We start from the raw sequence: 16,995 nt of genomic DNA on the forward strand, positions 1-16,995 counted from the left end.
CAACAAGATAGGTAGCAACACATTGGAACAGAAAATCATGGAATTGTATAATTATTTGTACAAAGTCATGTGTAAGAAGCAACAATGACTGAACAGTTACCACCTTGTAATCCAAACTTCCTCTACCGGAAAATGAGCACTGAGAGTCAAACATTCCTTTCTTTATGCCATGGCGTACCCATGTGATATAATAATAGGTTCACAGTATGTGAAAGCGTGTACCTTCCTTTGTTGCTGACATACCAGTAGTACTATTCAGGTTTAAACTGTATCATACAATCGTCTCTGTTTGAATAGAACTACAGGAAGTTCCTTGCATTTTGAATCTTTCATTTGAGGTTGCCCGTAGTTTTCTATTTCATGCTTGGCTAATGTTGTCTAGGCCGAATTATGATCATAATCTTCATCATAATTAGCTTCTAAACTTTGCCGGATGCCCTTTGAAGTCACCCTAAATGGGTCAATATCACGGATAGGTAGTCTCTAGTGATGCAAGGTAATGATTATGTTCAAACAGGTGTTGCCATAATTATAGTTTTACTTGGAAGAAAAATGAACAATGAGAACATGATTGTGTATAATTACGTGTAACCCTCACCTGAGATGAACCTGATAGTGTGAGTGATCTTAAGTGTTCCTAAGTACAGTGGCCAACTCTACATATTAAAAGGATCATTGTAACCAATTTTTGGTGGTCTCTTACAATAGATATTTTTTTCTGAATGAAGAGAAAGAAGAATTTAATTTAGTATTACTTAAAGATACAAAACCTTTTTTTAAAAGTGATACATGTACAGTCAAACGTATATATATTAAGTAGTCCCTTAGATAATTTCCTATTGAAAACAGTAACCACCTGTCCATATATATATATATATATATAGACAGTCTGATTTTATCAGTCCCCCAAGTGGTCTTGGGCAAGTTTGACTGTAAAGGAATGTACTGGGAAGTTGGGAGCCTTCTTTGTTATGATACAAGTATTTAAAGATAATCATCATCTTGTATTTTCGTATCGTATTGCAGTGTTTTCTTTTGTTGTAAACACAAAAGTTTGCTACTTTTTTTTGTTTACCTTGTTATGTTCTTTATTCCAGGTTATACACGACCATCTGGCATATAGGTACGAGGTACTGGAGGTTATTGGGAAGGGGTCATTTGGGCAGGTGGTGAAGGCCATCGACCACAAGACAGGGGAACACATTGCAGTCAAAATCATCAGGAATAAAAAAAGGTGGGAACTTCTTAAAGACGTCAGTGTCATAACACATCAAGCAATTTCAAATTTGGCATTACACTAGCTAGGGTTTGGGGCAATGTAGTGAAGTGTTAAGGTTGTCGCTGTGTAAAGAAAATTTACATCACATATTAATAATTATATATAGTGCATGTTTCCCTTTATATACAGTATGTCTATTTTAATTATTTTATCTTTACCTTATAGCTGCAGTAGTGAACATGCCATGGTTAGGCATATTAAAAAAGTCAAATTTTTAAATTCCTTGAAAGATATATTTTTCATCTCAAAAGTAAGAGCAATTCAGCATTTAAAGTTGGATATTGAATGTTAGATTTTGAAGTGTTATATCAAAATTAATTGTTAACTTAAACTTATTTTTTCTTGCAGATTTGGTCACAAATTTTGAGATTGTATATTTTGAAGCATGATATCAAAACTAATCATAAAGTTGTATTTTTTTTTTTCCAGATTTCACCACCAGGCGCTGGTGGAAGTGAAGATTTTAGATGCTCTGCGCAGGAAGGACCGTGATGGTACCATGAACGTCATCCACATGGTGGAGTACTTCTACTTCAGGAACCACTTGTGCATCACTTTTGAACTCTTAGGGTGAGTCATTCGTTCATTCATTCATTCAGTCATCCATCTATTCATTCATTCAGTCATCCATTCATGGATTCATCCATCCATCCATCCATTCATTCAGTCATCCATTCATTCAGTCATCCATCCATCCATCCACTCACTCACTCACTCACTCACTCACTCACTCACTCACTCAATCACTCACTCACTCACTCACTCACTCACACTTTTATGGAATTGTAACAGAACAAAAAGTCATCCAGTTTTGATATCTCTATGGTCACATTTTGTGGCTAGTAGATAGGTGGTCTTGTGGTCAGGTAGAAGTGACACAAGTTTACGCCCTCTTGTAGTTTTGTTAGGAACTGCAGGGAGGCGTTTCGGTAGCAGAATTTGAAACGGGATAAATCAAGAAGGTTACATAATATATGGCCTCCTTTGGTCAATATTGACCATGGTAACATCCTTATTGATATCAGTCCTACAGCTTCGACAATTTACATGATAATGAATAGATTTTCATGTTTTTTGTTTTAAACATTCAAATGTTCAATGTTAGTAATACATTTTCCCTCTTGTTTTGTACAGAATGAACCTGTATGAGCTGATTAAGAAGAACAACTTCCAGGGCTTCAGTCTGGCGCTGATCCGCCGGTTTGCTCATGCCCTGCTGCAGTGTATGAAGGTCCTGTACAAGGAGAGGATCATACACTGTGACCTAAAACCTGTAAGTAACATTATATGGAATGGCGATGAGAGTTAAAAGTCTCATTAATTTTGCTTCAAACTTGTGACAAGGTTATCAATCAATCTAAATTTAAAGGAAAGCATAGCTATAAATTAGTTCTTGGTACATTGAGTTTTTCCAAATTTCCAGACTTTGTATTTACTAAATTTACTGTAAATGGTGTATGGCCTATATATGTACTAAGGTATAGAGGTTGCCATCATATACATTTCGTATTGCCTTGATGTTGAACTTCATATCACAAAGAAGAGAGGAGTGCACATAAAAAATGCCCAGCACCAACAGCTATTTTTTTTCCATAACTTTGTTTATCTTTATAATTGTTTGTATGAACATAAATTTGTTGTTCTCTATTGCTGATCATAACTGTTCATCTTTTCCTGCAGGAAAATATCCTGTTGAAATCAAAGGGTCAAAGTGCAATCAAGGTTATAGACTTTGGATCAAGCTGTTATGAATTTCAAAGAGGTAGGTGCTGACTGTTGCAAATTTATAGTACAACTATTACAATGCTTGCAATTTTTTTTCTTTTCATTATTACAGAACACATATAAAGCATTTCCTCCCTTGATGTATGTATTCCAATTGCATTTTCATTTCAGATTTACTCTTATTTTGGATCAACTCTAATAATTATGAACAGTCACCTGATTCTTCTAGGATGAAGTTTTGAATGGCATTTTTTCATTTATGTCATCTATACCGTTTTTGGACTGACATGTTGTTGTTGTTGTCCATGCAGTATACACGTACATCCAGAGCAGATTTTACCGCTCCCCTGAGGTCATACTGGGAATCCCCTACAGCATGGCTATAGACATGTGGAGCTTCGGCTGCATCCTGGCAGAGTTATACACTGGTAACTGTCACTAATTATTCTCTCAGACTCAAAATATAACACTTGAGAGAAAGTCTAGTGCCTGTCATCTATTGTAAGACTTTCTCAATAGATGACAGTGAAGCTTTTTTAGCCTAGTGAACCATACCAAGTCACTCCTGCTTTTGTTCTTCTCACTAGTGCATTATTGTAAAACATGTATGAATGTCTATTAGAGAATTATTGCTTACATGATGTTCTTTTATTGTGTCTTGTACAATGACTTCAATTCTTGTCTCTTGTATATTGTTTGAAGCTGTAAACTACATATATCCATCTTAACTAATGGTTGGCTGTAGCACACCATTACCAATCTCTTCGTTTCCAACAAATAATATAATATCGGGTGTATTTTGCAACCAGTAGGTACCAAAAATGTGGGTAATGAAGCTGTTAAAACGTGGTCGAGGCACCTCCTCGAGCACGGGACCCCTGTTTTACGTCCCTAACGGAAGACGATTTCGTGGAAAGCTTCGTGAGGCTACAGCAAAGCTTTCCACGAAATCGTCCTCCGGGAGGGATGTAAAACGGGGGTCCCGAAACTTGAAGTGACAACCAAAGTGACAATGTTGAAGTCTACAGGTGAAAAAGTAGAATCAGCTGACGGCGTGTTGTTATTTGTTATGCTGTTGCTAGGTTACCCGCTGTTCCCCGGAGAGAACGAGGTAGAACAGCTGGCCTGTATCATGGAGGTTCTGGGACTGCCTCCCATGAGACTCATCGATGATGCTCAGAGGAGAAGGCTGTTCTTTGGTGGGTTTTCTTCACTTTGTTATAGGGTTGGACATTCATTCATTATCCCTATTGTCCCTGGCAAGAGAAAGTGCCGACCGGGGAAGCACATGTCCTACCCCACTTGTCCGGTCGGGCAAGTTAGATTTTTCGATGAGTGAGATTTTGATTCACTTGCAGGGCTTGAAATTCATTTTTGGGATTAGGTGCACTGGTGCACCCAGCTTAAAAAATTGGGTGCACCAAAAGTTTTTTGGGTGCACCACTTAAATTTCAGTACAATGTCAGAAAAAGCTAATAACAAAACATAGTTACATGCTATCAAATTCTTAAACAAGTACCGTGACAGACATTTTTATTATCTTTGTAACCCTTAGATGTCAAGAATATGATGTATACTAGTACACTTTGATATCTTTACATACATAAACCCAAGAAAATATTTGGGTGCACCCTGTGCACCCACAGAAAATGATTGGGTGTACAGCTCCAATTTTGGGTGCACCCACATGCACCCAGTATATCAAGCCCTGACTTGTAACTTTTCACAGTGACTGTCATGGCATGACAAGCATTGGTCAGGAAAAATAGACTGAGTCAATGATAAAAGAATTCTCTCGCTAGAAGTGAAAATGCATAGAAAAAAGTAATTAAAAAATTTCAGGTAAGTGACAATTCGGTTTGGTCAAGTACATTTTTCGATATTATGACAACTATTAACTTCAGTAGACTCCAACGTCCTGGAAATTATTGTTTTTAAACACAATATGATTAGAATTTCAATTAGTACAACTTTTTGATAGAATATGTTTTGTTCTTTTCCAGACTCTCGAGGCCAGCCGCGCTGTGTGACCAACAGTAAGGGCAAGAAGAGAAGACCCAACAGTAAGGACTTGGCTCAGGCCATCCGCACAAGTGATCCGCTCTTTGTGGACTTCATCAGGAGATGCCTCGAGTGAGTTTCCAAGGCTTGTACTGAAAAATTTTTGAAAGAAATAGAAATTTAGTGCTTCAATAACGTTTCCTCTTTTTAAGTGATGAGCTGAATTCTTTCAGAAATTCAGTGGTTGAATATGCTAGAAACTTAAGGATAGTACTACTGTGGCTCACTCTTAATTTTCATTGAGAGTAAAACATGACAAGGATTGTAGGGTATCGAATATTGTGAGAAAAATTGTGACAATGTCACAAGAAAACTTGTTTGAGGTGCTGGGTTTTTAGTTCTTCTGAAGTTCATTTAGAGTAAGATGAATTTTTCTTTGAAACATGAGTGCTTAGATTTTTGCAGAGGAGCATTACCAGGGTAGTTTTCTTTCTTGTCAATTGGGCAAAATAATACATTTTTGCTGATTTTTAATTATGATACATTGTACATGTAACTCCTTTTGTAATCCTTTATGATATAACAATATCATTGTTAAGAGGCAGTACACAATGTTTAGAGACAATAAGTGTTAAGGGGCGGAACATTGTTTAGAGATCATTAGAGAATATGTCTAGAGATGATTAACTATGATTTCATCTTTGCTATTTCTCAGAATGAAGCGCCAGGCTACTTACTGGTTGGTAAAATTTACTTATTTAGAGTTTGAACTAATTTCATCTTGACTATTCCTCAGATGGGACCCTAACCTGAGATGGACCCCAGAGGAGGCCATGAAACACGAGTGGATCACGGACGGCAAGCTGCACAAGACTCGCTCCCAGGTGCAGACCCGTAAGGTCATCCACTCCAAGGGTCATCCCAGCCACGGGATCAGCAGCAAGAGGAGCACAGCTGAGTCCAGCGAACATCATACCAAACATGGTCAGTAGTTTGTTTGTTTGAGCCTTTGTTTAACATCGAATTGGTGCTCCAATCGGCCATTGGCCGCTTTTCATGGAGGTCTAGCTTAAGTAGTAGTAGTACTAGTAGTCAGTGGGCTAACATTTTTGTACTCTTATGTAATATTTGTACTATGGTACCAGTACAGTGTAATGGTACAAAACCGTTTTTTCTTGTTAGACTGGTCCGGAAAAAATTGACCTGAAAAAAATCGGACCAAATTTTTGACCGATTTTGGACCAGCAGGTGTGGCATGTTTTGGGACTTTTTTGGTTCAAGAAAACAAAAAGTGTCCTTTCTAGTAAATTCTACCAATTTTCTATGGTCAAACTTGCAGAGTTAATATAAAGACATATTAAAACGCCAGTGGGAGTCGGATACTCTGCTAAATAGATTTCTTTGTAGCAAACTTCAAACTGTTAATGTTCACGGCACCATGACTTATAGAATGCTGGCAGCCACTTCTACCTTGTGGGAGTCAATCCAAGATGATTGAAGCTAGATTTCATGATATATTTTTTACACTTGTCTCTTTTTTTTCACCAGACAAACTAAAGAGAGAAAAGACAGATGTGTCCAAGTTGAAGGAGAAAGAAGGGCCGCCATTGGCTACAGAGGAAAGACTTCAACCAATAGGAGCTGTTGATCCAGCACCAGCAGAAGTAGCTGTGGAAGAGAAAGGTTAATTTCAAAATTATGTAATACATTTTTATATTATATCGACAAGTTTGGTTTGGTTTGGTATAATACATATCTGATAAATCATCTCAAAGTGTAACACACCAGTTTTGTACACTCAATAAGTAACAAGCTGCTGTGTAAGACAGACTGTAAGGTTTGATCCACTCACACTTTGATGGATCCCTACTGTTTTCCAATAAGTGTGATTTAAGTTCTTTAGTATGCTTGAGGTGTGGCTCTCTCTAGCATGGAACCTTTGGCTAATCTAGAGCTGAAATTTAGGGTACCCATTTCCACTTGATTTGAGTGAAAGTATTAAGTAACTTTCCCAAGGACAGTAAATATCTATAAAAGGATAGATGTCATTAACAAAGGATTGCAAACAACTTTATTGTGTGTGATTGCAAATCACAATTACAGCCCTTCTGGAAATGATTTGAGTGGCCTGAGTGCGGAATATCGTCCGAGCGCTCGATTTCCAGTGCTGGATGTTCGTCAGCACTCGGTTTCCAGTGCTGACGCCAGCGTTTCCAGTACTGAGAGCCATCAGCACTGGAAACCCAGTGCTGACGAACCAAAGCCATCTTCAGCACTGGATTCGAGTGCTGAAAAAGGAGGGTGAAGCTTTCGTAGTTTTGCCCAAGGACACAATGCTGGAACTTGCTGGGAATTCGAACCCAGTACCTTTGGATTACAAGTCAATAACACTGTGTTTATGTGCTTGATGTTGTTGAAAGATGTTGTACAGTCATGCCAAATTCTATTAGGGGAAAAAATAGTGTAGGACTTTTTTTTGTGTGACACAGCATTTTCTTCCATGTGATATAGAAAATGCATACAAAAAATGTGATGATATGGGGCATTGCTGTAGTTTTAAAAATGTATGCTTTCTATTTACAGACAAGAAACAAGAGCCAATCACGGTTGACAACTTCCCAGCAAAGAACAAAGTCACGAGCAATTCCAAGACAAACGAGGTTCCGTCCAAGGAGAACACCTTCTCAGAATCCGAGACGACAACCACGGTGACGTCATCCGAGACGATAGGAACAGAAGAGAGCAACAGCGCAGAACAGACAACCGAGAAATTCCTACCACCACTTGTATAGCACTTTCTGTGACAACTTGTAAATAGAAATGTTTTAAAGGTGTAAGATATTATGTCTCAGTCAAAAAGGACACGAAACTTCATGTAAAATGTTATAAAAAGTTTCTACCTATCTGCCTAGTCCCTTGACCTCTAGGTCATTTAGGGGGCAAGGTAGCCATTCCCTTATTGGTTTTATTCCAGCCAAATTGAAACTTTAAACTTTACACAAAAGTTAAAGAAAATCTAGTCTTTTGATTATACAGAACTCAGCTTTAACTTCACAATTTAGCAGTAACTGGTCTCCTCAAGAATTATTGCTGTAGTTTTATTATTATTTATTCTTTTTTGTTAAAAACAAAGAAAACTTAACACAGTTTTAACACAAACTAAAGTCTACCACATGACAAATGAGGTTATAACCTCTTTGACTTGACTGAGACATTTACCATTTTTAAGATGCAATTTGAGGAAAAAAAGGTTTTAGTTTTGTTTTTATCACATGCACAACTGCTGCTATGTTCTACTGGTCTATGCAACTTGACCAATTGTCCACTTGTAGATGCTGAGATTTTAGCATTCTATTTATAATCAGAAATGTGCGTGACTGTACATATGCATGAGAACAATCTTATGCTGTATATCAAAACCTGTCTTTCTTTTTTGCCTTAAATTTTCTTGCTTGAAGCAACTTCTTGCCAAACAAAAAAAATTGATCCCTCCAAACAGTATACAGTATATCCGTCCTATAATTCAATATTTTATCCTGTATACTCAGATATGACTTGTTCCGTCCTAGATAGGTCTATTGTAGTTCTTTATATGAACTAATAACTTTTTGTAATGAAACAGTACTACATTGTATTAGATTAGTCCTTTCATCTACGTGATTTCGTACAACTTTACTGTAAAAAGTCTGACAAATGCTGCTAAACAAAAGTGCACAATGTATGACATAAGTATGATGATAAATCAAAGTATTGTCAAAAATAGTTCTGGCAATATAGACATATGTTTCACATTTTTTGCAGTAGGAAGAATTAGATACTGTTTCAGACTATTTATAACCTTGATATAATTGTAAATTTCACTTATAGGACAGCATATTCCTTTATGAATATGCTTCGCAGTAGCAATATATTATTACTTGCAGTTGAACAGCACTTTGTAATGTTGTAATGTTTAATACTTGTGTGAGTGTTCTGAATTTTTACAATGTATATAGTAGTATTGTTGTATAGAGAGAGTTGATAACAACCCCACTATTATTCATAAACTGATGCAGTCCTATTATAGTGGGAATTTTCTGACTTTGCACAAGATTTTGCACAACTTGTTCAGTATTTGTGCAATAGGAACAGATACATTGACTAAGTACCAGTTTTCTTTTCTTAGATATATTCAAGCCTAGAGATTCCTTTGAAGTTTGTAATTGACAAGCAAAACATACAACCAGGCAATACTTGGACACAAACTATAGGTTTCAATTATTACTTATTACTAGTATTATTCAATTATTCAATATCTAGTTCTTGCTTCATGGTAAAGACTAAAATGCAGAATCTTTTGCAAACAAATGATTAAGATTATTCCGAAATGCTTGTCAGTACATATTAATAGCCTAAGGCCAAGTAATGGGCGTTATTGGATTCCTCTACTTTTCACTTTTCAAAAACATACCAACCATATTATATTTCATTGCTGTTGTTTGTTGCAGCACCATGTAATGATTACTTGTTGTATCAATGTATACTATGTGTTGGCGAGATTCCGTCCTTAAAAAAGTTTGTTTCAAACATACCGTCCATTGGTTTGTAAACATTCCGTCCGTCAGTTTGAACCATTCTGTCCAATAATGTGCCTTGTTACTCTAACCGTCCATTGGAAGAAAACTGAATAGCCGAACAAACCATTCTGTCCATTAGTGTACACTGTTAACTCTATCCGTCTATTGGAAGAAAACTGAATAGCCGAACCAACTATTCTGTCCATTAAGTGTATATTGTTAACTCTATCCGTCCATTGGAAGAAAACTGAATAGCCAAACAAATTCTATGAAATGTTATATCTGAGACTTGGAAATATGATCCAACCACCGTCATATTGGTTTTAAATGTCTACCAAAAATCATCCACTTTTTGTAGAAATGGCTTCCCCATTTTAAAATCCATGACAAATTATTTGTGAAGTTTTGCCTGCTAAAGGTTGCCAGTATTTGTACTTAAGGTTGAAAATGTACATAATGAACAATTTTAGTTGAAAAGATAGATGTGTTTTAGAATTAAGGACAGTGTTAGGGGTTTTGCTGTTAACACACAACTTGTATGCTTTGGTATATGACAAAATATATTTTACAAACTTGCATTATCACATCCCCTCAAAAACACATTATGTTTTGTAATCTGGTACTATAAATAGTATATAATGTATGTCTTCATATGTTTGTACAGACTCTGCATCTACAATGTACATCCACATTGAACTTGTACAAAACTATGTACTGTTTCATGAGTTCTGACCTACATACAGACACCCTGTTATGGTAAAAGGCAATAAAATGTAGAATTTCTTGGAAACGTCTGGTCTGATGTCTAAATCCTTTTACATTATCCTAGAATGATCAACCAGAGTGATAGTTTTTTTTTTATTAGAACGGACAATTAGCTTATTTTCTGATATCAACACAAACAAACAAAAGTGCGGTCTAAAAAGCAATGATGATACATCATCACTGATTTGGAATCTCTTGCATATCTTACATTTTAGTGACAATAATCCCATGAGCAATGACAATAATCAACTGGCAAACGATGTAATGTGGACTGCCGCGGTCAGACCATGCCCATGTATTTTGCTTCCATTCTACTAGGACAAGGTGGCACTCTTGTACTAGAATAGCCGCAAAATACACGAAATCATCATCATCACACGGAATAGAAATGTTTTAATTGAGAACAAAGAAACTTTTAGTCACGTCTATGCAAAAAAAACCCACAAAACTGAAATAGATTTACATTTATGTACTCCTATACAAAAAGTACATTCAGAACAAAAACCACTGATAACATGTATCTAGAAACTACCACGACATATCGTAATACCCATTAACGTCAAACATCAAGTTGGCTTAAGTCAGCCCTCAATTAAGTTACAATATTTCTGTCTTGACAAACCACTGTATTTTGCTTTGAGTACAAGGTACAATCCATAGAAACTTGATGTTGACAAGATCAACAGCTGACATAGCATATGCTAATGACTATCTTATTTGCCTAATCAAAAGAAACCGTTAAAATATGTCATTCATAAAGGTTAACATCATTTGGCGAATGTATAGGGTCGTGGAACCCTCACGGTAGCGGAACACTCGTCGATTACGGCTCAAGAGACTCTATTTGGTTTAAATTGTCTTTATACTTACAAGTGGACTCTAGTCTGAGTGGATTTCACTATAAAAGAAAGAATTACTTTAATTTTTATATATCCTCAAAAACGGTGGTAGAAGTCATCGATATGAAATCTTATTGCCTATTTTACATTTTAGTGACAACTATCCCAGAAGCTTTCAACTGGCACACAATGTAACGTGGACCTCCGCGATAAGACCGTGTGCCCTTGGCTTGATCGATCTTAAGTTCAAAACACCGATAAACCTGCGAGAACGAAAAGATAAAATTGTTAAACGTTAAACGTTGGCGTCAACGCTGTCAAGTAATAAATGAGAGAATATTTGAACAACTCTAGAATAGTACAATGTAAACTCATTGTAGTTGCGCAGACTTTTTATGTAGCTTCACACTTAAAAATAAAATATGTTAAAGTTCATAAGACATAGTTAAGTACGGCTCTCATTGTAGCGTAAAGGCAATTACAAATGCAAGATTTTTCACCCCAAGCAGTATTGGAGCATTAAAAGTAGAAATATTCTGGATATTGACATTAACATCACCACTAGCTCTGAGCTTTAGGTGGTAAGGGGATGTATTGTTTGTCAAATCTTTAGATTTGACTACGACCGTACAAAATCAAAGCCATACCTTGTCCAGGTTCCGCAGCAGGGTAACATCATCGTCATTGTCGCCTATGTTGACCTCCCAAACAAGACTAAGATCTCCTAAGCTGTTTCCACCATAAACAGCCACATGTGGAGGTCTACAGGACGCGTCCCATAAATGACCAGCTTGCTTGGGAACAAGTTTCAGAGCCAGGCTTTGCACAGAGCTTATGTTCTTTTTCATTTCTAACCTGATCCAGTGCTGCAATTGAATAAAGGATAGAAAATATTTGTTTTTTTCACCAATATTTAAACGATGGTAACGTCCCTAGAACCAGTGTGGCAATAGCGTTTTAAAAGGTCTGATGCAAAGATCGTACACTGAATGATGTGATAAAGATTTAAGGAGAGAAACGAATGACCTAACTAAAGTACCTTTCCTCCCTCTTGATCACTGCACCAGCAAGTATCATCCCTCCCATCCAAAAGATGTGAACTGGTTGTATTAGAATATGTCGATGACACTGATATGTTGCAATCATTGGTTGTGATCTGCTTCAGACAATCTGAAACACAATTATGTTTTCATAAACATGCGCATATAGGATGATCCTCAAGAAATTATGTGTAAAAACATTTAGATTAAATACTTAGCACTTAATGATATTTAGATTAACTACTAATTTTTTCCGTACGTACGTGCAATTTGTCCGTACGTTTTTTTGGGAGGCCACGTCCGCCACGTATTTCTAAAAACGTTAATGCTGTACAGGACAAGCGCGTCGCCCGTACTGCATGGCACGTACGGGGGCGAATCCGCAGCTCGATGGTTCACTAAGTTTTGCCTGCACGTAAAGTTCTACCGCGTGTCTGCGTGCTCCAGAATCCGTCGGATTCTCTACGAGTTCGTACGGAGGCGGTACGTTCCACTTACGGATCCCAAAAGATTGCCTACGTTTGGCACGTAGACAGCACGTATTTGCACGTACGGCGGGTTGTGCCCTTAGCCTAAGTGTCAATAACATACTCCAAATTTTCCATATTGTTAGATACACTGTGTAAAACTCAACAGTAGCACATAAAACAATGATTCAGCAACATACCGATCTTCAGGCGCAGTGGTTCACTCCAAGGACCGTACACTCTGCTCACGGCCGATCCACGAAAGCCTCGCACTTGACACACAACCGCGCACGACTCTTTTGGTAGAGCCAAGTTATACCGGGATTCCTGAATGTCAGACACAGTAACCCACTTGTCTCCATCATCTTCTTTGAAGTCTTCTTTCTGCCACTGTAGTTCATGCCGAGGGATTGGTCCAACGAATACGTTTGCACTTTTGACATCTTCCCAGGAAAGGACAATGTTAGTGCCGTCTATGGTGTGGTCCAGAAATTTTGACTGACCTGTAGAAGAATGCATATATACATAGGACAATTAGCTTCAATCACAGATAGAATCTAGTACCTACTAGTAGAATCTACATGAAGAGGTCAGACTTCACATTGTAGGGCTGTCCAACCACTCAGTTTATACTCTGCTGTTTGGATAGTGTATATTTAGTGAAATGAAGTAATAGTATACACCGAAATAAAAGAGAACATATCAAATTACTTGAAGAAACTTCTCCTGTTTACAGTGTGTGATTTGGTAGGATATAAAACATCAATAGTGACCTGGAGCTTGAGTCACACACAGCTTCTTCAGGACCTCCGCAACACTGCTGAAATCTGGAGACGGAAATTCTCCATCACATGGTAGTTTAAGATGACCCTTAGTCGGTGTAGTCTTGGTTACCCTAGATACATGTCAGACAGGGGAATACGTTTGTTAAATTAAACTATTGCATAATGTCACAATCCTCGTTGACATTGTCAACAAAGAGACCAAAATACGAATAGATTCAAGAGCACCTCAGGAGGAAGCCAACAAAACATAATTGCTTACCTGTCATTTGTAGCTTTAACAGCCTGGAAGTGAAACAATAAGGATGGATGGTATAAGATAAAAGTAGCGGTATACAACATTTGGTACACGAATATCACAATAAGTGTGGTACTTTTAAAACCGCCTTTTTTTTCAAATTTTGATTTACTAGTACTTTTATTGAAGCAAAAATCATGGATGGTGAGACCGACCTGTAAGAAGCAGGCTTGATCCGTTTCCTTAGCGACCTCATCTGCATATGACGTGACGGCCTTACACGTCTTGAGTTCGTCCTTTCTCTTGGTGTCTTCCTGTTCTAACCTGTCCATCTTCTCCTTCTCCATGTCCCGACTCTTCTCAAGCATGACATCACGTCTCTCTTGAAGGATGCTGACCAGCTCGTCCATGGCGCTGTTGATTTTCACTCTCATCTGCTCTCCTCCGTTCTGTACAGGCAAACGTTAGTTGTTTCCAAATGACGTGATTTATGCAAATGTATGCATGGACAGTGTTTAGTCCATATGAAGAGATAGCACGCTATACCATGCCTAGATTGGGTTCAGTGTGCCTAACCTTAAATGCTCTTTGGTTAAGATTTGATATTGCTGCATCAATATGCAAATGTATTACAATGCCACCATGTTCCATATCGAACGAACTTGCATTTAAAGCATACCTTAATCCATTCTCCCTCTTAAGGCGTACAATGAGGCAATTAGGATAGTTACCTTTACTTGCTGTTTCATTTTATCCAAGTCGTTGATGAATGTTTCCAGACTTGACATCCATGACTTCAGCTTCAACACATTACTGCCGAGGTGCTCCTGTCATGAAGAGTAGAAAATCATTTCTTAGAAGGGTATTTAACGTTATATACTATACATTGACAAATAATCAATGTGCTACGACATCAACATGTTAGAGATGCAATATTGGCATTCTACAACGCACCATAAAACACAAAAAATACAGTTATTTTTGTATTTGCGTGTGTAAGAGAAAAGTGCAAACTTTAACGCCCGTTACCTTTTTGACATTGTACTGTGTGGATAGTGCTGCCACGTCATGTTCCTTATGTTCTCCTACCAACTTACAGAGATGGCAGATCGGAACTTCACACACCATGCAGACCAGGTTTACCTGAATTAGGATAAACACTTAGACTTTTAAAGACTGTTAGTTAAAGCTCCTAAAGCTCCACTTTATCCTCTGAATGTAGTTCGAAGTGTGCAATGAATTGATGACTGATATACAAGTATGTGTATAGACATGTACAAGTACAGTCATGCTATAATGCTATTCCTACATTTGTACTGCTATTTCGGCAATGGCACAGTAATGCTTCGGCAAGTAGACAATAGTACAGTGTCTTGGAATTGGTTTATACAAACATCTTTTTGCTTCCAAGTGTAAATAAGGTCCCGTAAGGTTCTGTATATAAGTAAATATCAAGTTACCTTCTCATCATCATGTTCAGAACACATGACGGTTTTCTTCTCAGCTGTTGGTTCCACAAGCTGATGTCTGGCAAAAACACCTTTCCTCGGATGGTAGTTAGACAGGCACGTCTCGCAGTACTTCACATTACACTGAACACAGAGCTTCACGGCTGGGGAGGGGGGTTCTTCCTCACAGATCTGACAGGGGAGGACCTGTCCCTCTCCTCGACCTGCATGGTGTACAGAATGTACGATACGCCAAAAAGCAGTTACTCAAGCAACTGGATATGATTTTTGAAGCGGTCAGACGTTTCAGGTAGCATAGTGTTCCTATATCCAAAATTTGCCTTCAACTCCTGTGCATATAAATTCATACTTAAGAATAAAATCTGATCATTGTCACTGATAAGTGGTAGTGGATTCTACATGAAACGTCTGACCGTTTCCAATATCATATTCAGTTGCTTGGATAACTACTTTCTGCCCTACTCATACTATACATGGTTCGGTGCAGTGCAGTGCAACAAGACCAGCTGTTGCCACGCCAAGTGCATGCAAAGCTTGTATATTATATCCCGAAGGACGTTTATTATATCAACCATACAGAACCAGACCTGCGGCTTTGCGGTACCGTTCCACGATGTTCTGGAGGAGGATGTTCCTTCTCGGTGTTGCCGCTGCCCCGCCAGGACTCAGGTCGGCTTCCTCTCTACACGTGGGGCACAGGAACGGCTCCTCTGTGACGTCAGGGTCGGAAGACTGGGAACTTTGAGAACTAAGAGACCCACTTTCCTTGCCAGGCTCTGAGGCAGCTTCGGCCCCATTATCAGTCTTCTTAAGAGACCTGTTTTAAGACGTTAAAAAGTACTTGTAAGACAGTCTAGCCTTTTCTTTCCGTCGAAAAAGGGGCGAGCAGAAAGGTGACAATATAACATTGTGTACTACTGAAGTGACGCCTGTAAAAATGGCGACAAACGTCCACAGTGCACGCTTATATGCTTACGTTGTCTCAGTGACTGAGATATACGTGGCACAAAGAAAAGAATACCATTATCATAACAAATATCTTTACAGTAATGTCACACGGGAAAGACACATCCATGTTGAATGTGTGGACAACCAGTACTGCCATACCCCACCCACCCCTTAGGATTAAGGTTACAAGGATCACGGCGGCAACGGTCTTACGTTTACCTGCGCATGTTGTCAAAGCACCTGCGGCACAGGTTATGCTGACAGGGCAGCTGCAGGGGGTCCTCAAACAGGTCCAGACACACGGGACAGGTCAGCTCCGACTCTAGAGCCTCCATGGTGAGGGGTAAAAAAGGACGAAGACGACCCTACTGAAACTAGAAGCAAAGGTTTCGGACTCGATACTTCCGGGTGCACTGGCCTGTGGATACCTTTGACATACGAACCTTAGCCGCTATTGTGTTTGCTTTACTGGCTGCACTGAAACACGTATGAAATTTGGGGTTTTGAAAAAGAAAATATAAGCTATGTTAGGCCCTCTTTTTAATTATAAACAGGACAACATAATCTTTTGAAAGACTAGATATGAACGTCTGTAGCCGTCTTTAGGTAGACAACCTACCTAACTTTATTAGTAATCTCCAAGCAGATGTTGGGAAAAAGATTGGAATGTTTCCTGGTTAACGACCAGGCTTCTATGATGGTTAGTTACGCCTTATTAGCATAGTAGTTATGAGACTTGAAAACCTGAATATTCCTATGTTAGATTTAAATTCGTTATCTGATAGTTCTTTTGTCTATCTGCTACTTAAAGGATCGGCTTTACTGACATCTGATATAAATTCCGAAATTCTCTCCATAACTCAATCATATTTATCCGAAACAAAAC

At 38.2% G+C, this 16,995-nt stretch overlaps 2 protein-coding genes across 6 annotated transcripts in view; one reads left to right on the forward strand and one right to left on the reverse strand.

The window, feature by feature from the left end:
- Positions 1–9,687, forward strand: part of LOC118404534 (dual specificity tyrosine-phosphorylation-regulated kinase 4-like) — a 51,355-nt gene extending 41,668 nt beyond the window's left edge. For 4 of the 5 annotated variants that reach the window (XM_035803675.1, XM_035803676.1, XM_035803678.1 and 1 more), the window contains 10 exons: positions 1,098–1,234; positions 1,709–1,849; positions 2,414–2,552; positions 2,960–3,041; positions 3,316–3,432; positions 4,087–4,203; positions 5,008–5,137; positions 5,802–5,989; positions 6,554–6,688; positions 7,589–9,687. In XM_035803675.1, the coding sequence (XP_035659568.1) occupies positions 1,098–1,234; positions 1,709–1,849; positions 2,414–2,552; positions 2,960–3,041; positions 3,316–3,432; positions 4,087–4,203; positions 5,008–5,137; positions 5,802–5,989; positions 6,554–6,688; positions 7,589–7,797 (1,395 nt within the window). In that variant the 3' untranslated portion in view covers positions 7,798–9,687. Of the gene's footprint in view, positions 1–1,097; positions 1,235–1,708; positions 1,850–2,413; positions 2,553–2,959; positions 3,042–3,315; positions 3,433–4,086; positions 4,204–5,007; positions 5,138–5,801; positions 5,990–6,553; positions 6,706–7,588 lie in introns of all 5 variants that reach the window. The other variant, XM_035803679.1, reaches the window with a different exon arrangement.
- Positions 9,688–11,308: 1,621 nt separating this feature from the next.
- On the reverse strand, positions 11,309–15,636 carry LOC118404977 (E3 ubiquitin-protein ligase Midline-1-like). The gene is made up of 11 exons (XM_035804375.1): positions 15,624–15,636; positions 15,153–15,364; positions 14,722–14,835; positions 14,424–14,519; positions 13,908–14,141; positions 13,717–13,739; positions 13,446–13,567; positions 12,873–13,175; positions 12,205–12,335; positions 11,813–12,031; positions 11,309–11,428 (listed from the first exon to the last, which is right to left on the reverse strand). Exons 1-11 carry the CDS (start codon positions 15,634–15,636, stop codon positions 11,309–11,311), a joined length of 1,587 nt encoding a protein of 528 aa, XP_035660268.1.
- Between the last annotated feature and the right edge of the window lie 1,359 nt (positions 15,637–16,995).

The sequence above is a fragment of the Branchiostoma floridae genome, chromosome 17 (genome assembly GCF_000003815.2).
Source record: "Branchiostoma floridae strain S238N-H82 chromosome 17, Bfl_VNyyK, whole genome shotgun sequence".
NCBI classification, from domain to species: domain Eukaryota; kingdom Metazoa; phylum Chordata; class Leptocardii; order Amphioxiformes; family Branchiostomatidae; genus Branchiostoma; species Branchiostoma floridae.